The sequence below is a fragment of the Takifugu flavidus genome, chromosome 1 (assembly GCF_003711565.1).
Source record: "Takifugu flavidus isolate HTHZ2018 chromosome 1, ASM371156v2, whole genome shotgun sequence".
In the NCBI taxonomy this organism is placed as follows: Eukaryota; Metazoa; Chordata; class Actinopteri; order Tetraodontiformes; family Tetraodontidae; genus Takifugu; species Takifugu flavidus.
In genome coordinates this window covers 16,114,601-16,140,408 of record NC_079520.1, presented here as the reverse complement: position 1 = coordinate 16,140,408, position 25,808 = coordinate 16,114,601, and the positions used below count along the sequence as shown (strand labels likewise).

At 43.2% G+C, this 25,808-nt stretch overlaps 1 protein-coding gene across 2 annotated transcripts in view; it reads right to left on the bottom strand.

The window, feature by feature from the left end:
• Window positions 1–4,782: 4,782 nt before the first annotated feature.
• Window positions 4,783–25,808, bottom strand: part of ngfrb (nerve growth factor receptor b) — a 22,133-nt gene continuing 1,107 nt past the window's right edge. The window contains exons 2-6 of one of the 2 annotated variants that reach the window (XM_057041461.1): window positions 23,280–23,421; window positions 18,136–18,492; window positions 9,206–9,437; window positions 8,201–8,364; window positions 4,783–7,470 (exon numbers count right to left, since the gene is read on the bottom strand). In XM_057041461.1, the coding sequence (XP_056897441.1) occupies window positions 7,139–7,470; window positions 8,201–8,364; window positions 9,206–9,437; window positions 18,136–18,492; window positions 23,280–23,421 (1,227 nt within the window). In that variant the 3' untranslated portion in view covers window positions 4,783–7,138. Of the gene's footprint in view, window positions 7,471–8,200; window positions 8,365–9,205; window positions 9,459–18,135; window positions 18,493–23,279; window positions 23,422–25,808 lie in introns of both variants that reach the window. The other variant, XM_057041454.1, reaches the window with a different exon arrangement.

The following is a 25,808-nucleotide window of genomic DNA, read 5'->3' as shown; positions in this document are numbered from 1 at the left end:
ACATACAGGTGGTCACCACATCTTTGCATCAGTAATGCTGAAATCAGTGATTTTGGCTGTTGCATAAAAACAATTAAACCGTGGACACAATAACACATAATCTGCCTGATCTGCATCATATGGTCCTAAAACAGAACAGATTCGGTCCTACAGGAGAGCTGGGACGAGGTAAACTACAGACAAACAAGACAGAAAATATGCTGCATCATCTTTACAGAAGAGCGAGGAGAGCAGAAGAAGAATTGTATAACAGTCCGATGAGGAAAATGTCTCTATTACAGGCCCAATAGAATTTGTTGTGACCCTAGAGGAAAGCAGAATGGATTCTCCCTCTTTCCCACTTAGCTCCCCCATCCCCTGCATTCGGCTATTTGCCCTGGCCGGCGATATAATTTCATCACTCTTCACGTAATTGTGTATGTTGCTGGCAGAGGCTTCCTCTGTTCCAGCAAACAGAGGCAGGTGGGAGAGGAGGAAAGAAGAGCAGAATAATAGAAGAGGATGAGAAACCACATCACTTCATTTTTTATAGATGGACAGCTTGTAAAATGGTGGGTTAAGGTCCCATCTGAGTGGTCAAGTGTGAACACAGCAGAACTCGTGAGTGGTGTCTCACTCTTACACACTCTAAACTGGGCCTGGATTTCATTCTCCCAGACATTAATCAATATAATAAGACTGATAATGGGCAGCGGTTCTGCTGACGCAACTCTTGGATGGGGAATTTTGACACATCCCAAAATAAAAACGTGTGATGTGTTGTGATGCATTAAGGTGAAGCACTTTCATCCTTAATTTCACTGCCAATCCTTCAGCGCTCACACAGGCTAATGGAAAATGTCCTTTTGTTTCCACAGAAACAGCCTCCTCCTCTCTTTCCTTGATAAAAGCTGAGCCCTAACTCCAGATATCAGTCACCCGTTGTCTTCTGTCTTGAGGTTTGCTAATTTCAAAGGTTGCTGGTTGTATTTGAGCTCCCCCGTGACCAAAGGAACATGTGTGCCATCACACCGAATGATCTGCAGAAAAGCAGTCGTACATCACCATAAGTGTCGAGTGAGAGATCCTCCCAGTTTGGTCCTAAAGCTGTTGAGTTTCTGACCTTTGACATCATCGACTCAGTTATGGTTTTATTTAGATAAAAAAAATATGTGCTAACTTGTGCGTCAGAAGTTATTGACTGATTTTTAAATGACTCATTACTGTTTTGAAACCCTTTCACCACTAATGCTAAGATAAAACAGCGATTATTATGATTGTTAAGCCAGTATTATTGTCAGCTGCAATGAATTTACACATGCACCATTCTGATATATGTGGCTTTAAAGGGTTTTTCTTATGTTTAGAATAACCAATCTGACAGAGCCGCTCCACCACTTCGGTGCAAGGGTGCAGCTTGAGTGCCCTAAATACCACTGCTCCCCTGCTGTTTGCCCCAGGCAGGGTCTCCTGAGGCAAAGTGGTCCTATGAGAAGGGTCAGACAAAGTGCAGCTCAAGAGGACCCCAGTAAGGACCAAAATCAGGGTATTTTGAATGGAGCCCTGGAGCCAGGGCTGCTGAAGACCTCTCTGCTCCCGGGGCCGTTGCCCACAGGCTCCAGGTCTGGTCTAATGGGGCCAACCACTCACAGGAGTCAGAGGGGCAGTTGAAGAGTAAGAGGATTTTTGCAGTGAATGGGTTTGATTTACAGAGTGAAATCTGAACCAGTGCAGACTGGTATTGATGTTATTGTAAGGTTTTCATAGTAAAGGTGTGACAGGACACACAGTGTCCCCATGGAGCTCTGGTTTCACCTCCTCACTTTGTTGCCGTGCTGATTTAACCAAAGCAGCTTGTTACCCCGACAGTTTAAACCAGATTGGCAGGATGATTTAGGATAGCTGTTGAACTCAAACAGTCCTAGTGGCACATTTGTGTTGCCTTCATCCATTTAGTTGTGAATACCAGTAACAGGTGCTCGCTGGTCCACAGTCAGAGGGATCAATGTCATCAGATTTCACGTCTTCACCTCACTTTTGTGATCCAGTCCCTCCACCGAATGTGCGACAGCAAAGCTGATGGTTTTAACATAAAACCTGTGGGGCCTTCAAACCCATGGCACCCAAATTCAACACCCGTTCAGCACCCCGTCACCCAAGCACACATGGTTCCTTTCACATGTCAAACGTGCCTCACTAACGACTCTCTGGAGGTTTGCAGCCGTGAGCGGCGGGAATGTGTTTTCCATTCAGAGCGGAGAATTTGATCTTGGATCCCAGGTCCGGGTCAGAACATGTCGATGCCACTTCTGGTCTGAATCAGAGAGGAGGAAACATCTTCCAGTGGTTAACCTAAATTCACTTTAACTTCTCAGGTAGCAGAGAAGGGCAGGTCTTAGAAGGAAGCCCTCATTTCAGAGTCATTTTGGGTAGTTTGGGGGCATTTAGGGAATATATAGAGATAAAATGTCTACTGTCCTGTGAATATATAGTTTAAATTGATTCTATTTAATTTTAGAGTACATGTACGTTATGATTTTGATTCTATTACGCGTTTTCCTATTTAACATTTAATATACTCTGTATTTGATGTAATTAAGTAAATTTACATTTCAAACATAAATACAAGTATATTAATATGGCATCATTTTCACACTTGGAAAGGCTGCTGATTCACGTCCACAACAGCTTCCATGCAGTCGGAAACATGCGTCATTTCATGCTCAATTGCTTTTTCATATCTCTCAGCAGAGTGCATTTGCCAGCGTTGACAGGCTGCTGGTTACTGTTATGTTAGTATTAGGTTGCCGGGGCTGACCACACGCAATTCCATATTCCATGTAGTCAGTTTCATGAAAAGAGATCAGCTATAATCCCTCTTTTACCCTGTTTATGAGCTCTTTTTGCTCTGCGGTCCCTCCTCGTGACGCAATAACGGAGTCCGTTATTTAGATTCAGTTTCACGTCAGGGAGATTTTGCTGGCTTTAGAGGAAAATGGAGAGACCTCCATCATCCTGGGGGTAAAGTACAACAACAATGAAAACAATCCAGGGCTGTTTCATAATTACAACATACTGTAATGGTGTTCGAACCCCACATGTACAATCCTGATTGTCCAAATCCGTATAAATCACTTGCTGGATCGTTGTGCTACACCTCCTTCACTATTATATAAAATATGGACATTATTAGCTCATATCTTGTAATTGGTCCAAGATTAAGGCAATCATGGGACAAAGTTCATTGCCTTTGTAACACCTGGCTGGGGGGTGGGAGTCTGTATGTAGATGTGCTCACATTTTCCACACTTCCAAAGCTTTTAACTCATATTTTCTCTTCAATAGACTGATATCTGAGTCAAAGGCTACCAGTTTCATGGGACTGTGGTCAACAATCTCCCAAAATAACGGCTTTGCATTGTCAGTGGCTACGTGATGATTAATGTGTTACTATGGTGTGTGTTTATAGCTGGCCAGAGAACAGATCAGAATGAAACACTCCTCCTTTATTCTAGCTCCAGGCACCATCTGTTAAATGTGTGTTTGGCTGAATGGTGGCACATTCAATTAATCAGTTATTCCTTTTGTTTTATTTTAAAATACAATTGTTTAATGAAGGTTTGTATTGAATTTATTTTGAACTCAAAATACTTCACACTTTTATGCCTGTGTGCGCGTGTGTGTATGTGTGTGTGTGTGTGTGTAAATCTACACTAAAACCTGAAGAGGTTACTTTAACTTACAGTTAATTGAAGTCATGCAGAGAACAGGCAGTGTGATTTGTGACTGTTCTATTTAGCTACAGAATAATAAAGAGATCGTCCTCCTAATTTGATAAATATAATTACAAAATTACACAACAAAAAACTTTATTATTTTCCTCTTCAATGCGATTGTTGTGGTACAGCAGCTCACGTCATGTCGGAAAGAGCTGATTGTCGACTTTTTACCATGCTGGTGTTTTGTCAGACGTTCGGGCACTTGGACGTCCTTTAAAACTTGAGTTTAGAGTGTGCACGTGCTAGAGTGTGCACGTGCTTCATATTTATACAGTAATATTAAAACAGAAACCTGCAGCCTGGTCACAGAAAACCAAAGACCAGCATTGTTTTAGTCACCCAATAAACTTGCTCATTAATCTGCTCGTGAGAACCTGTAAGGCAGTTTTGGCGTTCCAGGAATAAAAACCAGCTGTTCATGTTCACGAGCTGTAATATTCAAGTGGGCCTACATCATTTATGCTACCAGCTCAATCGTCCGCAAGATTTCAGGTGCTTTTGATGTGAACTATGACTTCAAGGTTAAGCTTAAATTAGCTCTCCAGCACAGGCCAGTCACTCTCGGGGGGCCAGGGTCCTTGCATCGTGATGCCTAATGTGGAAGGACACGAAGAGCAGGACCAGCAGCCACGAGCTCTTCAGTCTTTAACCATTCATGTCAGAGGTCGCCTTTCAAGTTTCAGGTGTGTTGTTTCAGTTATGTTTGGCAAATGTTGACATGAATACGCTTCATCCAACTGGGCCCTGAGATGACTTTACAGCTCAAGGCTACGGAAGCGCTCATGCACGTCGGCCAAAACTTTCCAAATTATTCTCAGTTTAATGCACAGGGTCATGGCAATTTTAAAGATGAAATTCCAGTTGAAACTGGTTCTTTCCAGCAGGTTGTGAAAACTACATACCATCACATACCATCGGTAGATAAAATCAAATATAGAGAGTCATTCAAAGCAACACCAAAGTCTTTGTTCACCGGTTCATTTCGAAAAGTAGCTAACTTTTATGAAAGAATTCACTTCTGATATTGACTGATTTTGTTTATTTATTCATTTGTTTGTCTATTTTCATTTCCTTTTTAGGTTTAACTGCTTGAAACACGCACAATTCTGATATCCTAACAAACCCCTTCACAGATGCTCGGTGTTCCTTTAACTAAAACAAACTATTTACAAACTGAAGCCAATAAATGAAATATACTAGGAAAAAACACTTTAGCCAAAAATAAAAAATAAAAGAAATACACAGAAAAAAACCTGAAAGAAATTGACAGGCACTTTTGATGAAAACAGACAATAACAATTCCACATTCAAGTACCACAGTTTAGTAAGACAAATCTAATATTATTTACACAAGAGATTTGGCTAATAAAATTGAATAATAAAGAACACATTGACGAAACCTTCATTCAAAGTAACACTAGAAGCTTATCAGGTTAGTGTAGATGCACAGTGTGCCGCAGTTAAGCTTGGCATTTTATATACTGTTTATCATGTTTGTATTCACTTCAAATACTTCCCCAAAAAGAGACAATGACCAGAATTAGAGAAAACAAACAAGTCCCAAAGAGTCTCAAGAGTCCCAAAATAACAAATATTAATAAAAAAAAGTTCACTTAAACGAGCTCATTAATGCAAATTTGGATATCCCCAGTGTAACGCTCCTGCTTTTTCTTGGTCTGAATTAAGCGTGCATCCTTTGGACCCGAGTCTCTGCTGACGAGCCTTTTGTCCACACATCACTGCAGCTCACAAAGAGGAAACGAGACACCTTTTTTTCTTGTCTTTGGCCTGATCCCCTCCGCTTTGAAAGGATTGTCAGTCCCAAGATTTTCAGCCTCGGCTATCACAGGTGGGTTGCAGGTTTTTGTAACGTGTTTAGTGTAACGTGGATGTCGAAACACAATTAAAACACCCTGAAAAATAAAACGACCATATAGGTAATTCCTGATTTATTTTGTTTTCAATCCTGAATATTCTGTCTGTATATTTGTAACGTGGTCCCTTAAAGCCCAGTTTGTGGTATAATGGACTGTTTTTGTTGAAAAATTAAACAGATGTTAACATTAATGAAGAGTATGTCAGCAACTATCGGTAATAACCAAACAATCTACGACATGATTGTACGCGGATACATGATCTGTGAGTCAGTACATTCACATGCACAAGATAGTCCAGCGGTTGGAAATCAAGCTCCAGCCGGTTTCAGCCCAGCATTCAAGCCAGATCAGGTTGATTTCATCCTGTTGGTACTGGATCCTACGTATGATCAGCCAGGTTAGCCCGCTGACAGTCATTAGGATGCCCTAGTCAGGGTGGTGGGGGGGCAGGGACTGGAGCGCCTGTGCGGGCTGTCAAGGTCACGTTTCCAGTAATTTTACTTTCGTCATGGCGTTGGTGTTATGCTTCGGATCCGAGGAAAACATTTTTGATATAGCTACACTGGAAAAACATCCATGTTTATACAACCAATCAATTCATCAAGCAATCAATCGATTCATAATCGATTTGAAATCGCCAACATTATTTTGGTACAACATTTAAATGTACTGACTGTATTTCTATAATAAATGCATGCATGGTTACATACTGCGGAGATGGTAGTGGTATCTGGCTGTAGAGATTATACATAGTTCATACTTGAGCTTCACATCCTTCCATTTTCTGTGCAGATAAGGCAGAACCCTGTGTGGGAACCCTGTGTTTCCTGGGTCAGTGACCTTCCCCAGAGTCCGGTAGACTGGCTATAAAGCACAAATCACTGGAGTCCAATCCAAGCGTTGACCCACATGCACTGCAGCCCAGAGGTGCTTCAGTCTACAGACGCATGGGAGTCAAAAGCAAGCCTTAGCTATTTTTAGCTAAGAAAAACAGGTTGGTTAGAATGCACATCAATGTGTCCTTCTTCACGCTTGTCAAATACTCAGTGGTATGCACAACTCATCAACATATATTTAAAGAATCTAACATTTCCACTGTGGCCTCCAGGTATGTACTGGTGTTTGGCTACCACACAGGGTGATGAACATCTACACACTGTGAACTTGTTCCATTACGATTAAGAGTAGAAAAGAATCTGTAGGGTGGATAATTGGTGAGAGACATTTCTCCATGTTGGCTTCAAATGAGACTGATTCAAATTTCTACACTGTTCTCTCTTTAGTTTCTTCTGATTTTTCTCATATTTGTGTCTTATTCCTTCATCAAAGCTGAAATAAGTTGACAGACATTGTGTGATCGCCGCTGGCTTCAGCCAAAAGGAGGGAATGTGTCACAGCGGGATAAAGTACAGCCAGGTGTTGGGTTGTGTATGTGGAATTCTGGAGGCCAAAGTAGAATATCACTGCTACAGCTCTGGTGGTCTCCTCACGTTTACACTGCAATCACACAACAGAGGTGGCAGTCGGCTTTGGATTCGGGCTCAGAACCAGGCTTTGGGCGACGTCATCGCGGTTGATCTTCCGCAGCGCCGTGCAGAGGGTATCGATGCTGGCGCTGTCCTTGCCACCCCAGTCGGACAGCAGCGCACAGACAGGATGCTCTTCTTGACGGAAGGCGGCGATCCGCTCCTCCTCGTATCCCAGGAGACCCGCCAAGCTGCACCAGTCGCTGTCCTCCGTCTGGCCGTCCGCTTCACCCCCCCTGAACAGCAGCTTCTCCACTTTTTCTCTGGTGTGAAGAGGCAGCGGACAAGGATCCTCGTCTATGGTGACGACTGCAGAAAGGAGAAATGAAATAAAGGTCACTAGGGTCAAATGCTTCTTTCCCAATGTGAGACTCCCCTTCCTGTTGGTGTTTTACATTTATTTCCCTGGTTTGTTTCTTTTTTTGTGGCTGTGTCCCAAAGTGAAGCCCCAACTGAATGCTGAAGCAAACATGAGAGTGTTGGAAACATCAATGTAGAGGAAGACAAATGGGTCAAAAGGGAGGTTAGGCCGAGGAAATACAGATATACTGTATCACATATTTAGCATATTTAACACATATATGCATTTCAGAGAGAGGAGGACACAGCTGTTTCAGATGGTCGGCTCCTTCGATATACTATTGACTCAAATCAAGGATTCTACCTGTGGCTACGTGATGAAGCCATTTAACAACCCTTCAAATGTAGAAACGTAGATCACACGTTCCTCTTCCTCGAGGCCTGCAGTTTTAAAAGTCCTCAATTCCTTCAAACTGGTTTTTCAGGGCAGGATTGCATCTGTCAGTATCATAATCCCTGTTTACCGATTCGCCGCAGAGAGTTTGAAAGGTCGTAATCACAGAGGAGTCAATGCAGCCACCAGGAGGCACGGTCACGTGCTGGAATTCTTCTCATTGTGTTGTCATAGCTTGTGAACATAACGCTGTACAGTCGCACATGACCCAGCAGGAGAGTCGTCAGCTCTGGAAAAGACCTGTCAGCTAATGTGTTTTGTTGGGTCGGGGCTCCTGCTACGTACAGATGTTGCCTGTCTGCGTTTGGACCTGCTGCTCCTGCTGACTTTGGCTGTTGACAGAAATCCCACTGTCGCTGTGCAGCTTCTCTTCCTCCGGGGATGGCGTTTGGTTCTGGATGGTCGTGCAGTTGTTAGCTCCTTGCTTGTTCTGCTTACAGCTATTCCATCTGAACAAAAACGGGAAAAAAAGGGAGTTAAATTCTCTGGCATCGGTGATTATATTTAATTTTTGACGCGCTGTTAAGTGAATACATGCCCCACATAAATGACAGCAGAAATACTCAGTATGGTGTTAGCATTAGCAGCGAGCTAAACTTCAGAAACTAATTTTGCAACTTGAATCATAACCAATGAAACATGTTTCACATTCAAAATTTAGCAGCTTTTGCCCATATGCGTATTGCTTTCAGGCCAGTTTGTGACCCAATATGCTCACAAACAGAAAAGCAGCAGATGAACTCATTAAATATGAAAGTGTGCCAATCCATTTTCATGCTTTTTGTCATCTTGTCAGTTTAAAAAAAAAGATAATTTCAGATCCCGTATGGTTCATGTGCAGCACTGTTATCTACATAACCTGGGAGGGATTTGTTGATGGGGGGGGGATTAATCTGGTTTTAACATCTGTACCTCTAATGAATGAATTTGATCCTGGGGGGACGACCTGGTAAATGATTCAAAAGTAATTGAATCAACAGGCAGGTTGTGACAGAGTTTTCTTGCACATATATAAAAGAACGCTGGCACCAACTTTACTGGACCCGACCTGTCGACAGTGTTCATATACTGTAATTACTAATATGATACTCCGATCGCTATGGAGACAATTATGGTCCACGTACACCCAAAAACATTTTAACTCAGAACACAAGTCTCTCCTGGGACCAACCCTTTCACTCCCGGTGCCAACATATTAAGACTTCTTTGTATAGCATGACACAATTTAACCACAGCATAAAGGAAATGAATTAGCACCACTATTGGATCTGGCCCTTTTTTTCTCCTCACCTTTTGAAGATAATGAAGGCCACAAGGCCAACCACAACCGCTGCCAGGATGGAGCAGTAGATGGGAATGAGTTTGTCATTCAGCTCATTGTAAATTGGCGTCTTGGAATTCCCGTTAATGGTGGTGGTTGTGGTTGTGGTGGTGGTGGTGGCAGTTGGTGTGGTAACTTCAGGGTAGATTTCCTCTGTTAAATTGTCATCAGAGGGTTGCATAGAGAAGGTTGTGTAAGGCACTGAGGGGTCGTCACCAGTGACTGGGGAGGAAAAAATAGCACAAAATTAATATCTTTATATTGGACAATAAAAGGACATGTTTCTTGCATTGTGAGATGGTAAATTGTTATTAAGACTGTAAAGTATCGTTAAGCTGAAATGGCAAAAAAAAACACAAGAGCTTAATTCACATTCAATTTCAAATTCAGTCAGTTGACGTTATGGAGTGATTCTGTGGGAAAGATCTTAAAAAAATAAAAATAAATTGTGACTGCAACATTGACAGAGAGACATCGTGAGTGAACCTTGGTCAAACAGCCAGTAAATAAACAGTCTGCAACCAACCCTAAAATCTTAACAACAGTGTTTATAGTGTCATCAAAACCACAAAAACATAAAGTTTCAGCACAGAGCAATAATCCACAGGGATGCTGGCGCTCTGGTAGCTCTCACTAATGTCACAAGAGACGAGAATTCAGATGTTGAATGTCCTGTGGATCAACATCTGCGCCGTCCAAGACTTAAATATGACTTATAGACTGAGTCAGATCATATGTCTTTATGCTACTCTCACTTTATGTCTCTCCTCTCCTCTGTCAATATTATAAATGTCTCACATACTGCAAACACACACACACACACGCACGCACGCACACGCACGCACGCACGCACGCACGCACGCACGCACGCACACACGAGCGACGCGCACACACACACCACCACACACACACACACACACACACACACACACATCGGTTTTGGCCTCATCTCCAGGGAGCCATAAACAAGAGAAAAAGCGAGTTTGTCCATCCAGTGTAGCTCGCTTTCCTCCATTAAGGCTAAACAGAAATGTTTGCGTCTCACCGCGGATGTAGAAACCCATCCCCGTCCGTCACTTACTCACAGTTATTTACATCAGCAGCAGGAAACCATCGGGATCTAAATACTTGAGGAGAGCTAATGAGGCAAAAACATCTTTAAAGGGGCTATTTAGATGGATGTAAAGCTTTTAGCTGCAAAAACCTGATGATTGCGTTGAACATGGACTAATGCTTGCCAACAGTCAAGCGCTGACGGCTTTTGTAAAACAACTTATTTTTCAGTATTATAGAAATGTTCATGTCAGGGTTTTTAGGTAGTTTTTAATTAGTTTCTTTTTTTCTTTTGCTTGTATTTCTATTTTTGTGGATAACTGGTCACACTGGAGTGTCGGGATGATTTCAGTTCCTCCAGTTGTTCCTACTGTAACAGATTTCTAATAGAAAAAATCAACTCGTAACAATTTCCTTTTAATCGATTAAATGTGAAGCTTTTCACGACTGCAACGCTTAATGATGGCAGTGCTCTTGGTTAAAATTAATAATCTGCTCTGAGGGCTGTGAAAAAGGGCCTTGAAACACTGCACAAACAGGCCGATGCTGCACTGCTGCATATCAGATTTCTTCTTGTATATCTTCAGCAGATAAGGACACACACACACACACACACACACACACACACACACACACACCATCATCAACAGCGTGGCCTGTCTGTCTTTGTGACACACACAGGAAACCAGACACCACTCATTGACAGAAATCTTTGTCCAACCCAGATGCCCCCCTCCCCAACTCGTTACCCTTCAGTCCACTTTATTCCTCTCTGTAGCTCCATCGTTTACTACGCTCCTTTTCCTTTCCTCCTTTGTGCTTCATTCTTTCGTTTCCCTTTTTGTTTTCAGCGGTCTGTGTCTGACCTTATTTCCAGAATTTTCCATTTTAAACGCCTGTTGGAAATAAAAGGGCCTGGAGATAAGAATCATTTTCTGTTCTGAGACAAACATTTATACTATTTACACACTTGGGCAATGCAATTTTCACAATTCTGTCCCGACATTATATCATGTCTGTAAATACACAGGTAAAATTTCCAGTTGGGTCCATTAAAGGTCTATAGACTAATTAAGATAATCAGAAATAGAGTGTTTCTCTTCTCTTGCCAATAGAAGGTGGGTATTATAGATGTTTTATTGCATCACAGCGGTAGGAATAAAATGTAGAAGGTTGTTGAAGACTGTTTTTACACAGCGCACTCATCATCCATCCATCTGCTCTTTTACTCAGAGCCTCTCAGCATCACTCTGCTCCCTCTCCTTCACAGTTAAAACAGGAAGTGCATTCACTAAACCACTACAGTACTCAGCTTCACACCTTTGCTTCTCTGGCCTCAGAGGCCAGCGACCTTCTACTGCTGAGCTCAGCTCGATTCCCCGACACAGAGAGAGCTCAGTGGGTACCTGAACGCAGCGCTTAAATCATCCAGAAGCGATCAACAATGATTCAGTATTACCGCTCACTGTACTTGTTTAAGTGCTGTTAGATGAACACATTATTTTAAATCGACATTTCACAAGGGAGGCGCACCCCCTGCACCTTAATAGTAGTCTAAGCTTATTACACAAACACCAGCAGCCTTGTTCAAATGTGGCAACAGCCTGTCTTTAAGTTAATAAAAACTAAGTGACATGAAGCTTGTCAAAATCACAGGTTTGGTCAGAATTACTGGAATTTCCCTCCAGACTTTGTCAGTTAATGGCGAACTTGTAACTGGAAATCGGGGTGGTAACAAGCCGACATTACATAAGTCATCTTACACATTACAGCACTGCACATGATGATTAGTGTAAATACAGCATTTGTGTGACTTGAACGTGTGGGGCAGCCTGAGATTAATGCATCCATCCAGCTTCGTTTGCACACAGGTGTTGCCCCCACTTAACCCCTGAATGCTTTCAAAGGTGCGTGCAGTTTAGTAGAAAGGAGCGTCTTCCGCTTTTTAAATTACATGTCATTACTCTTGAACACGGTCATAACTGTTGTTACCCAACATGTTGGTGCAACGAGCTCAGGTGGTAAATAAAGGCTGCAGACATGGCTGTTTAATCCTGCTCTTCACGTTTGATTTATTAGTAACAATGTTTTCTTCTTGCCACCATTTTGATTTACTCTTTCCTGCCTCTTCCTGTCTGCTACCTAATGCTGCCCCCCCCCCCCCCCCCGTATGTATTTTGCTATTGACAGAGTGCGTGTGTGTGTGCGTGCACACCCGCAGTCCTGCGGTACGACTTGCTCAGCATCCGTAGAGGTCAACCAGAGAAAGACGAGGTTGCAGAGGAGAAACCCCATCGCTTTTATCGATCTCAGCATCTGTTCCCTCTCTTCACTCTTTCCTTCATCTCACTCTCTACATGCTCCTTATTTAGTCACTATTGTCACTACTGATGGAATTCCTCCAGTGTTTATTATTATTATTATTATTAGCCGAAAAAATAAAATAAAAAAGTCTAAATCAATACCACCATGTACCAGTTTGGCATTTAAAACATACACAATAGATAATTTGCTTGAAGCAAGCAGAGTCCCTCAACACAGACTGTAAGTCTTGACCGGGCAGAGCCCTGAGGCACTCCCTGAGCCGAACTTGATGACTCAGTGAATGAATGGCACGAGCGAAAGCACATGTGTTGTGGTCCCCTTTGGCCCACTCATGCAGAGTCGCCTCCAAAAGCTTTCAGCAGGGTGTTGAGGGGTAAATTCCTGAAAAATGCTTTGGCATGATGACTCACGGCCACAAGGGGTCGATTCTTGTTTGCCAGTGGATAAAACGACGTTGTGGTCTTTTAAACCTTTCATTTTTACAATGCCTTGACTGTGTGTGGGAGGAAGCTAACGGGGTTAAAGGGAGAGGTCAGGACATGTGTGGTGACCAAACCAGAGTCCAACAAAGAGTGACTGTGCAATATACAGACAGTCAGTTATTTAGTCCGACTGGACTCGAAGATTCTTCACAGCTATTAATGTGAAAACGCTTTGGATGGAGGAAATCAGAAAAGTGATTGGCATTCTGCCCCAATTCAGTCTCACATATTTTTCTTGATCATCAGATAGCAACTAGCTAGGCCCCCCTACACGCTTTATCAATGGAGGCCAATGTTAATACGCTGGACACTAATCACAGCTGCCCTTGGAAATATTGTATACTTATTATTGCAATGGAACTTTTAAAACATTTCGATTAATTACTTATTAAGACATCTAATAGCCAATCAAAAACAATTCTGTCATAAAGAATTTATCAAGTAAAGCCAAACACACAGGTTCCATAAAGGTAGAAGAACTAGACACAGCGGCCATCTTCCACAAAACATCAAAAATAGGATTTTTTTAACAGGCTAACATTGATAAACAGATGTTTCTAAACCTCCAACAAGACACCTCCAGCTACAAACCTGGTCAATAACTCCTTTCTATTTTATATTTAAAGTCATGGACTTTTTGATCCTTGGAAAAATGTTTTTTAATTTTTTCGATTTTCATTTTTGAGTTGAGATGTGATGATGAATACAGGCATATATCGGACATCTATACTGAGCTGATCGTCGATAGCTGAAGTTCACGGGTGTCTCAAACATCTCTTTTAATGATGTCATCTTCTAATCCATGAACTGTGCATTCAGGATTCTGATTCAAAGAAGAATGAGATTACAAACACTAAATGCCAGCCAAGGATGGCTTTGAACCAATTTCTAGATGAAATCCAGCTATCTCAAATCTGCCAGACAAGCCAGATGGACCTATAACAACACTAAATGGCTTGTGCCTTAGAACAGAAATTCTGTTTCTATCTCATTCATTCCCATCCTTTTTTCCCAATCTATCCCTCCACATCCCCTTCTCCAATTACTGGCCTTAAATTAGCTGAACTGGCCTGGCTCTTAGTGCTGGGTATGGGTCGAGTTAGAAGATTAGACGTTTTGATTTCTGTAGTGCAGCCTGTCAATCGTTAAGGTCAAGCAAACTCAGGAAGGAAACAGCAGCCTCCTCCTCCTCCTCCTCCTCCTCCTCCTCCTCCTCCTCCTCCTCATCTATCAATTAAATAACCAAATCCACTGGGCATAATCAACCCCCCTTCACTTCCTTTTGACTGCACCCACACATTCTTCATCTTTCCACAGGACATATCACCTCTGTAAGGTTCAATAAATCCTTTTATTGATTGGCGCCTGAGTCAGAGGATCAGCTGCTTCTACCGTCCATGCTGCCACAGCAGAAGAACTCAGGGCCAAAAACTCTGGCCGATACTCTTGTGAAGGGACAATCTCAGAGCAGGATGCCCAAAGAGTTAAAGTCTGTGTTCTCTATTAGCATCGAGGGAGTTTTGCCAAAACCTGAGGCCAATAAAAAGAAGAAGAAACCTCTCTGATAAACTCAAGCACTGTTCATTCAGTTTTCTTATATAAGAGCCGGTGAAAGCCGGTCTGGCGCCTCCAGTTGATGAGGATTGTTTAGATAAACTCTGTCTGGGCTCAACAGACACCACTAACTGATCTGACCAGCAGCCTGACGTTTGTAATGACGTTTGCAATTTTGGGACTCTATGTACTCCATGTTCAATAACAATGTAATAGACAATAATAGATAAAGAAGAGAAATTCCTTTTTTAGTTTATACATATTGTGATACATATATGGTTTTATAACACCACAGGATGTATGTGCCTGCTCTCAGTCCTAATGGAAACCTTAAGAACTAACTTCCTGGAATTCAAGAGGCCTTTAAAACAAGAAATGAAACATCTCCAACAACCTTTTCTTTGACCTTTAACTTCAGCCTGGATACCAAGTTGAAGAGTTCCCATTAGGATGGTTAATCAACTTTACTTGTGTTGTGATCTGTGGAAAGCTTGAGGGGGGGATTATGTTGCTTTCTTCAGTACAAATCCTCAGCCTGATCTTCAAACACAAAGGACAACATGTAACATAGGAGTCTCCCATGACCTTCAGCCTTAGATAAGCATCTCCCCTTCAGAGTCTAACCATAATATAGTCTGGTTGATATAAGCATGTTTTACACCACAGAGAGAGAGACAATTCTTGGCAAGACTAAGAACGGACTTCCAATTCCCACGAAAGTGTGGGAGGAAATGAGAGCTTCACTTTCCACATCAGCTAATCGTGCTTACGACTCACCACCTTTCACTTCTGATCTGTCCGGTACACCAGCCAGAGTCATGATTAAACATAACTTTTCTGTGTCTAGTGTCATATTTTGAAGTCCTGTAGTGCTGATTATGGGGTAGTGATATAGTGGCTTCTGTGCTGTGGTCTATGGTGGTCTTCTGCCTGGTCTCCATCTCTGCCTTCACTCTATCAGCTGTGTCTGGCCTCCAGGCGTGAACTGCCTGACTCCTCAGTGCTAATGGACCTGGACACCTGATGTCCCGAAAGATTCACAAACACTGATAACCTATGTGCTTTAGAAAAACAAATGTTGGAAATAAAGTGGGATACAAAATGCCTGAAAACACAGCAACTTCACAACATGAAATTTGATTCAACTGAGGCCACGTTTATACGACAACCTTGTCAAAAGAAATGAAAAAAGCTATTGCTTTACATATTCAAATGTGTGCTGTGTTCACAGAGAAAACGCTTTGCGTGAACAAGCCCGGCCGGTAGATGGCGATGTTCAAAGGAACGTCAGTGTTTGACTCAGTCCTTAGTGAATATTGAAAATGTATCTCCACTGGTCTGCATTTTTTGGGGAGGAGCGTTAACCAACCTAGCAGAGTGAGCAGCACACCTGGTGCTTGGTATTTAGCCAGAGCTGTTGTTGCTGTTTCTACATGCGCCACCTTCATCTGAAAGAGCAATGAGCACAATCAAAACATCATAAAACAAAATCTGATATGGACCGACATCTGTCCCAAAGTAAACATTGTCGTGAAAACAAAGTTGACAGTTAAGGAAGTAAAAAGAAGAAAGAAAATTGCTCTTGGTGTTGCGGGAAGAACAAAAAAAACCAAAACAAACTAGTCCACAGCCTTCAATCACCATTTCATCCATTGCACGGAAGGTGCGCCCAGTGCTCAGTATGGCTCATGAGCTCCAGCGGGACATTGGGGCCACTGCTGCTCACAACAAACAGCAGGACAGCGTCGTGTCTGTCCTGGTCAACCACTCTGATGCTGTTGGGAAGCCAGCGACCACATTAGAGCCGTCTTTGGTTTCATCAGCGTTTCCTGCGCAGATGACTTTTATCTATTTGCCCATTCTGCGTGTCATAGCATTTAATACATGTGAGAGCTCCAAGCTGCTCCACGATGGCAGGGCTGGTTAGGTGAGAAGTCTCAAATTTGTTCTCTTTTTCCAAAAATACTGATGCAAATGAGAAATACAGTTTCTCTGTGTCTCCTGGTGAAAATATCAGCAGTCAGTGTGCGTAAAGCCATGTGCACCTGTCCTTCCTACTCTGTTTAGACGCAATCGCAACCACCTCAAATGCCTCCAGGTTTAGTAAATTGTAAAAGTATTTAGCTCACCCGGGCAGAAACACCCTATATTCCGTCTTCATTAAGGCCAAAGTGCTAAAGCGGGTGTTGTTTTGCTCTCTTCAAAGACACAATCCTCAGTGCACACCACTACGAGATCAGCTTGTACATTCTTTTGCGGGTGATGTGAGTTTGTACACGTTTTACACAAAAACCTGCAGTAAATCAGGCCACTGGCCTCCCCACAACTATCATTTAAATATTTATAATCTCAAACCAAAATTTTTAATTTTTCCACACAATGCCAAATTGTACTACTTGCTACTCAAATGTTTAATCTCAAGCAAGTATTTTCATGAATGCAATGCCATTATATATCATAATCAAAGCACTTTTCACTTTTAGATAAGATATAAAATATATGTTAAAATAATATTTAGGATTTATGTTTTACACTCTTTTCTTGTTTTAAGTAGACCTGCAACACAGAGAGCCCTCAGAGGCCACTTGGACTCATGGGAGGGACACAAAGAGTCCCCTTACACTGAGACTCATATTGTCTCCAGCACTGTGATAACAAGAAGCTTCAAACTTGCTGCCCCAACATACGGCGTGGCTGATCAACAGAGTCCTTTTATTGTCATTTCACCAAAGCATTGATTTAATCTGTCAGGCGTCAGGTCACAGAAATGAGCAGTGACTGCATTTGTCAGGAATTTTGTGACCGAGAGCGCGATCCCCACAGGGTGCGGTGATATAAAAGAAATTCATGGGCAGAGATATGACCTTCTTCTAAGCCCTCATCATTGAAAGAGTGTGGTCTTTGTATCTTCTTGGAGCAATGACTCCAAGAAGACAATGAGACAAGCTTTAACGTGGCATTTAGGTTGATAGGTCAACAATGTCGGCAACGCCGAGCCGATTAGCTGACTTTGCGGCAGCCAGTAGGAATGTCGTACTGTCCGTCCAGCATTTGACAGACACTCAAGTAGATTCTTTCCTGACCATCCATGGCAACAGGCAACGCTCCTAATTAATTCTGACAAGGCTTGAACTGGGATGCCGGGTTAGGGCATCCAAAATTCAAGAATTCTGGGGTCCGCAAATACAAACACTATTACTACAGTTGAAGGTGGTGTTGGAACGCCACTGGTGTAAAGCACTGACGTCTCTCATGCAACAAACAAGGTGTTTAAAAGGGTCAAAGATGCGCAGGATGACATTTTAGACGGTTATATTGTGACCCACGTTCGACCTTGCGAGCAGCTGACATTTGTTCATGCAAACATATTTAGGATTACTTTTCCACACATTTAGCTCCAAGTGTTCACAAACAGCAGAAGCTGAAATGATGGTAATATGTGTCATGGCGGTCTTCATGACGTCAGTAGGAAGGACTTGTCTTACCCTCACAAACTGCATCCGTCACCGGGGTGCAGGGATGTATGACGCTGCTGTCATCGCAGCTGGTGCAGGGGATACAGGGGTCCCGCAAGCTTTCCTGGTCCGAGTACGTGCCCTCCTCACACTCCTCACAAAACGTGTCGTGGTCCAACTCACAGCTAAACACCATGCCGTGGCCTTCGAGGCACATGGTGCAGGGCTCACACCGCTGTGACAGAGTGTTCATGTAGTAGCCATACTTGCAAGTGCATGTGGCGTCGTTGGAGTCGGTGCACGGCGTTTTCATGACGAGGAGACCCGTGCATATTGTGCAGGGCTGACACTCATCTGTGTGGCTAAAGTTTTGTGAGAACGTTTCACCTGAGAAGACAAAAAAAGAGTTTTTAAAAAAAATATAATCTGCTTGAATGAAGGTTTCTTTAATCGAAAATGAGACTTTCCTAGAATTAATTAAATTGACACAGATGTTTTATTTACCCGAAAGAGATTCTAGAACAGGCAGATCTGCAGAGGATGCAATCAAGATTGTATGTTTTATGGAAGTGAATTTCGACTGGATAGATAACTGGGAAACACTAAATTATGCAGCAGACATGTTTGTAAGAGCAGATTGTTTGATTGTGTGTGTGTGTGTGTGTGTGTGTGTGTGTGTGTGTGTGTGTGTGTGTGTGCGTGTGTGAGAGAGAGAGAGAGAGAGCATATACACGGATCAACAAACCTTAAATGATGTGCCATTTGAAACATGGTGAAATCCTCAGAATGTGAATAAATCCTGACTTCTTTTATGACATTTGATGTATTTTTAGCACTAATAACAATAAAAGGACTTCTTAGGTGTTGCAGAGACAAGTGTCTTCTAAAAGTAGACAAACCTTAACTAACATTAACAGCAAATACTTTTATTAGCTGCAAACTACGAAGATGAAGTTCCTGCCACTGTGGGTGGCACAGATGAAAAGGGTGCACACCCTCCATCATATCATGTTCAGGTCCCGGGCCCACCCGCCGTGGCGGCCACTCTGATGATGATGATGCACTGATTAAAAGCAAGATGGGGACAGACAGAGGCCGAGACAAAAGGACAGACGGCCAGAAAACAGCGTCTGTGTCATTTGAGAGCGAGCGCCTCTGGTTTCAAACATTTTTGTTTAATGATGTGTTTAAGAAGTGAACCTTCATCATCTGTGGGGCTGTTGACGTCCAGACATGTCACCTCCTTCATGCTCACCCTCCCTCTCAGCAAGGAGACAGAACCCATGTGCAGACAGGAACCCACCCCACCCCCCACCCCACCCCCCACCCCACCCCCCTTGTGCTCTTAGAGCCATTATCATAATGCCACACATCAATAATGCAAGTCAATACATTAATAACACTCGCCTGCAGCCTAGATTGGGTTGTGGTGTTGTTGTTGGTGGTGGTTTGTGTGTGTGTGTGTGTGTGTGTGTGCGTGTGTGTGTGTGTGTGTGGGGGGGGGGGGGGGGTGAAGGGGAGGAAGGGGGCTTAAAGGAGATCCTTTCCTTGCTGCGCAATATCATAACACTACTTTCACTAGTGATCTTTCAACTTTCATTCCTTTGCCTTGTTCTCAACACCCATAAAAGGACTTTTGATTTTATCGAGTGTGTGCGTGTGTGTGTGTGTGTGTGTGTGTGTGTGTGTGTGTGTGGTGTGTGTGTGTGTGTGTGTGTGTGAACCCATTAGATGTTGGCTTAAAAGTCCCCCTTGTCTCTTGCCAGTTGCACAGCTGTAGTTGCTCTGCCTGATCTCCATTCATCTGCTCATTCAACCAAACTCCTCCGTGTATTTCAGCTGGCTGAACACCAGCCAAGGTCTTGTATAACCAATCCAGAATGTTGCTCGGGAACTGTCCGTCTCTGACAGATGGCTGCATACAGATTAGACTGGAGTGGTGCAACTACAAACCTGAGAATTCTCCTGCTGAAAGAACAGATGGCCGGATATAAGTTGTTTTTTTCTTTAACCATCAGTTTGCTCCTTTTATAAACACAGTTGGCCTGAGCTACCAGCGCCTCCTGGTTCATGTAGTTATATATACATGTACAGGTACCACAGCTACGCACCTAGAGAAAAGAGGTTACCGCCCTAAGAAAATGTGGGTTTTTTTCTATTTAATAGGTGCACTTTACTTGTTTTGCTGAATAGTTACTCAGTGTGCGAACACTTTGTGCATGACAAAAGAGTTATTTTTGATCCTGTCCTTTCAATGTCCTAATTACCTTTAAATTTTATTGCCCTAAACGTCCTCAGTGCTCTGCTGTGATCATCACTCTATCCGTGGGGGTGTAATGACGAGGTAGGAGAATACACAACCCACTGATGTCTGCCATCTCAAAACAACCCTTTAAATGTTTCATCTCACGCGTATAGATTCCATCTGGCTTTTGCATTATGAGCCAATCAATATGTTTGCTGTTCTCTTAAAATAATGTTATCTGATTATCTGATACTGGTCTGCTTGGCATTTCTCTGTCTGTGAAGTCTGCTGGCTTCAAATGTGTTTTTGAGTGTGAGTGTTTGTTCCTGACTGAGCAGAGCCAGCGCAGCCAGGCAGCAAACTACCTCACAGAAAAACTTCACAGAAGTTGTGCAACAGGACGCAGCAGCTCCTGAACAGCCACTCAACCATTGGGAATGTTTGATCGAGATGATGACTCTTGAAATGGGAGCCGCTGATTAAAGCGTTCTCCAAATCCAGAGAAGGACCACATACATACAAATAAATCATTTTCTGTGTCCACATTCCCTGTTGCTTCTCTCAGGACCTTTGAACTGAATCAGTTTCTCACTGTGGGGCTCCTTGGCTGATGATTTGCCGTCCTTCTTTGACCCAAAGAGTTTACAACTACTTCATCATCTGGGCCAGTCTGGGATAGAAATTATACACAGAAAGCCTGGGAAGAGAGCTGACAATCAGCCCTGGCGTTTGCCCCAGCTTATGCTAACCTTTTTGGCCTCACATGAGACACTTACAAAATAGCGAACAAAACTTGCCTCCATTAAGTTTGCTTTAACAACATAGATCTCCCAGATGACCAAAAAAAACCGCATCCAGAGCTCTTTATAACATCAGTTATAAAATCAAAGATTTAGTGTCTCATTCACTTCCTGACAACATTTAGAATTGTCCCCTACATGGGAAGCACCACGACCGTGAGCAGTGCACTGACGCCTGGATCACAGTGAGGTCTACATTCAGTGTTTGGGTAAAAATTCCAATACTTGTGATGATTTGGAGGATAATAAATTCAGATCTGTCCCAACTGGAGGTATATTAACCACTTCTTTTCAGAGCGAGAGTGTATGTATGTGTGTGTGTGTCTGTGTCTCTCTGTGTGTGTTTTTTCTGTGTGTGTATATACAGTATATCAGTATCTATACATCAATACATCTCATGATGCACCCTGAGGTGTTGCAGTAAGCTACTATTAAACACACTAGGCTTTCAACGATCAGAATTTTTGGGGTCAATTAGTGAGTTTAAATAAACCAATAACTGTTTATGCGACAGATATGTCTATTTAAATAACCTGGTTATTTACAGCATAAGGCTCAAGTACTGTTGAGTTTCAAAAAATATTCTTCAGCCTTTTAATTTACCAATGTTTGACATTTTCTAACCCAAACTAGTGGAAATAAAAAGGATAAACATCAATGACCTCATCCAGCACTGGCCTGATATAAGTTCAACGTTCAAATGGGACAAACCAAAATAACTGCATAACTCTGTAATGAAATCATATTAATGTCATTAAAAGTCTTATCTGTAGCAAGTTTACTCCAAATTCCACATCACCAGTATGTGTTTGAATTGGTCTATTCAGGATTCTAAAACTTTATTTTCCATCACATAGAGACAGATCTTAAAATAACTGCCTTATTGCCTTTCTGTTATGATGTGTCACTATGTGACAGACACAAAAGGTTTTTTGAAACTTGATTCACTAGCTAGCAACATCGCCGCTAGCAAACCAGCTGATCACATCAGCAGAAAGCCTAAGTATAAACTCCTCTTCATACCACCCCTGAGTTTGCAGTGTTTGCATTCTGTAATTACCAAACCGGCCATTTCCATGATGGGAGCAGCCATGTTTGTCTCAGCAGTGCGATGTGTTTGTCTGAACAGGATGTGAGCTGATGATTTGCCGTAGCAAAGCGTACTTCTCAACTTAAGCTTGTTTTTTTGCTTTGAGTATCACCGGCTGCCATTGACAGCCATTACAAGTACCAATACGTTGAAATAAGGCCGGTAATGGCTTGATACCAATACCTGCAATTGCTGCCTTTTAATCCCCGGAATAGACTGTCGAGAAGGCCACTCAGCAAGAGAAAAAGCACTGGGGTCAATAAGACTGGTCAGTGAAATAGAGAAGAGAAAGTACACAAAAGAAAAAAACAGCATATTTGCTGGTGAGTGGATTGTCTGAAGCTGTAACCCAGGCAACCACGTTGTTGTGCTCTTGACAGATCCGATGTAACATTACAAAGATGTGAAAGGCTAATAAATGTCATTGGTCAGTTTTAGGACCACCAAGAGAAGAAGCTCATCCATGTGAGCTACACGGCTGTTGGTTCAGTTCTGTGTTAAAAAGCCTTGCTGAAGGGTTAAATGACTGAGCTCAAATTGGAAGGAAATATCAGTTACGGCTTATTTTTGCTACAGTTTGTCTCATGGTTAAACAAATATTATGTACAGAGTCATTAATAACTTGCTTGCTTTAGTAAAAACTAACTGGAACTTCACAAAAACATTGTCATTCAGGAACAAAAACTAGACAAAGCATCTCTATCCAGCTTTTTATAGGTCAGGAACAGGATTTATGTATTTATTTAGTGGAACATTGTCAAAGTTTTGCTATTACCCTGGAGTTTTTCATATACTGTATCCAACACTTGTAAGTCCTTGTGAGTCTTTGGATATGCACCCTGGTCCGTTGTTTAGAATATTTGTAATAATTATAAATGAAATGATATTTAATATTTTTCATAATCAAATTTTCCAGTAAGAATTCATCCTGTAGATCTGGAAGTGTTTTGATGTTGGAATATTTGCAGGCGTATGATTATGCCCATAGATATGCGCATTATATTGCTTTAATTAGAACAATCATGCTGTTTTTACTCACTGTCCAGGCAGGGGGCGCACTCAGTCTGTGTGTCTCCGCATGGTGTGACGACACCCTCGCCGGGCTGGCATTGCTGACAACACTCGCCGCTGGTTGTATACTGGCCTGACAAACAGTTCTCCTTGTTGGCCAGAGCACCAACCTGCCAATCATGAATGAGAGTTCAGTCAAAGTAGGATGAACAAAGCCCCAACCCCCCCCCCCCCCCCCCCCCCCCCCCCAAAGAAAAGCTCTCCACGAATGTAATTCAAGAACACGCAAGAAAAATAAATATAAATGGATAAACTTCATTCTATGAAGGTAGATGAGCACGAATCGCTTTTATATCGCTTAAATACCCAGCAGCTGAAATAAATCTAGAGCTTCCTTGTTTTGACTCTATAATTCATAAATGTTGGAGGTGAGGTGTTCGTTGGCGCGTCCTCCTGCAGCTTGTGGAGCAACATATCACTGTGTGTTTGTGCTGATTTCAAACTTTAAGGGCTGATGCATATTTGCTCAGAATGAGCAGTCAAATTTTGAATCATTTGGAATGCACTGAAAAAGTGTGTGAGTGAGCATGTGTCCACGTGTGAGTACATTGAGAGGTATGTGTGTGTGTGTGTGGTGTGTGTGTGTGTGGGGGGGGGGGGGGCACGTTCATAATAAATTATCAGGCTTCAGTGTGCAAGTGTGTGTGGAATGCTCTAAAAACATCAAGTGTCCCCTCAGGCACCTTAGAGTCAGCTGGCCCTAACCCCAGTCCTAACCCCAGTCCTAACCCCAGCCCTAACCCCAGCCCTAACCCCAGCCCTAACCCCAGTCCTAACCCCAGCCTAACCCCGGCCCTAACCCCAGCCCTAACCCCGGCCCTAACCCCAGTCCTAACCCAGCCCTAACCCCAGCCCTAACCAGTCCTAACCCCAGCCCTAACCCCAGCCCTAACCCCAGCCCTAACCCCAGCCTAACCCCAGTCCTAACCCAGCCCTAACCCCAGTCCTAACCCCGGCCCTAACCCCAGCCCTAACCCCAGCCCTAACCCCAGTCCTAACCCCAGCCCTAACCCCAGCCCTAACCCCAGCCCTAACCCCAGTCCAACCCCAGTCCTAACCCCGGCCCTAACCCCAGTCCTAACCCCAGTCCTAACCCAGCCCTAACCCCAGCCCTAACCCCAGTCCTAACCCCAGTCCTAACCCCAGCCCTAACCCCAGCCCAACCCAGTCCTAACCCCAGCCCTAACCCCAGCCTAACCCCAGTCCTAACCCCAGTCCTAACCCCAGCCCTAACCCCAGTCCACCCCAGTCCTAACCCCAGCCCTAACCCCAGCGCTAACCCCAGCCCTAACCCCAGTCCTAACCCCAGCCCTAACCCCAGCCCTAACCCCAGTGCTAACCCCAGTCCTACCCCCAGCCTAACCCCAGCCTAACCCCAGTCCTAACCCCAGCCTAACCCCAGCCCTAACCCCAGCCCTAACCCCAGCCCTAACCCCAGCCCTAACCCCAGTCCTAACCCCAGTCCTAACCCCAGTCCTAACCCCAGCCCTAACCCCAGTGCTAACCCCAGCCCTAACCCCAGCCCTAACCCCAGTCCTAACCCGGTCCTACCCGGCCCTAACCCCAGTCCTAACCCCAGCCCTAACCCCAGCCCTAACTCCAGCCCTAACCTAAATCACTCAGGCCTGGCTTCATGCCCATTCTCCTTGAAGTTTCTGTTGTTCTCTTATCAGCGTTATCATTCAAGAATTTATCAGTGGCTGTGAGTGGGAACTTATGTCTAGAATTCTTCCAAGAAATTCCAGATATCATCTAAAGTTTCTGCTGTTTTCTATGAAGTCTTTTGGCAAAGATAACAAAGATCATGTGCTCCAAAAAACCACATTACAAACAATAAACATTACAAAAAAAACTGTTTCAGAGGCAGACTATGACTTTAACGGAAATCTGCTTTTGCTGCAGGCTATGATGCTTTCTCATCAACACACACACACACACACACACACGCACACACACCTTCTACAACAAGTATTTGTTGAGAACTAAAACAGTCCTGTCACTGCACACTGCGTGCCTCTCCTGTTCCCCTGAACTCCGCCCTTCAACACGCATAGGCTATGCTTGTTCACACACATAGTCTGCTTCATATGTGAACAAACCTGCTCCAAAATGCCTACGTGACACTTTTGAAATGACTCCAAGCGTTTGTGTACTTTTTAGTTAACGTTGACCCTTGAGCTCCAGGTGTGGGTGCAACACTGGTAAGGATCGAGTAAAAAACATTATTAACATTAACACAATATTTCTTCACAAACATTAAATCTACCTGGTTGCATAACTTCAGAGCCCCAACCAACCCTTCTAATGGTGCGGTCAGTTTTCAGTTAGCAGCACTTAACCTCTGCACCTCAGCTGTCAGCACTTGTTAAACCTTAGAGTTCCCCTCCACCAGCCTTTCTTTAAGCTGGGTTTAATTTATATCCATCCGGAGCTGCCGTGGGACAACTGCAGCAAAGTCATCCCAGGTAAATCGCTCCGCAAACAAAACTTAAGCGCA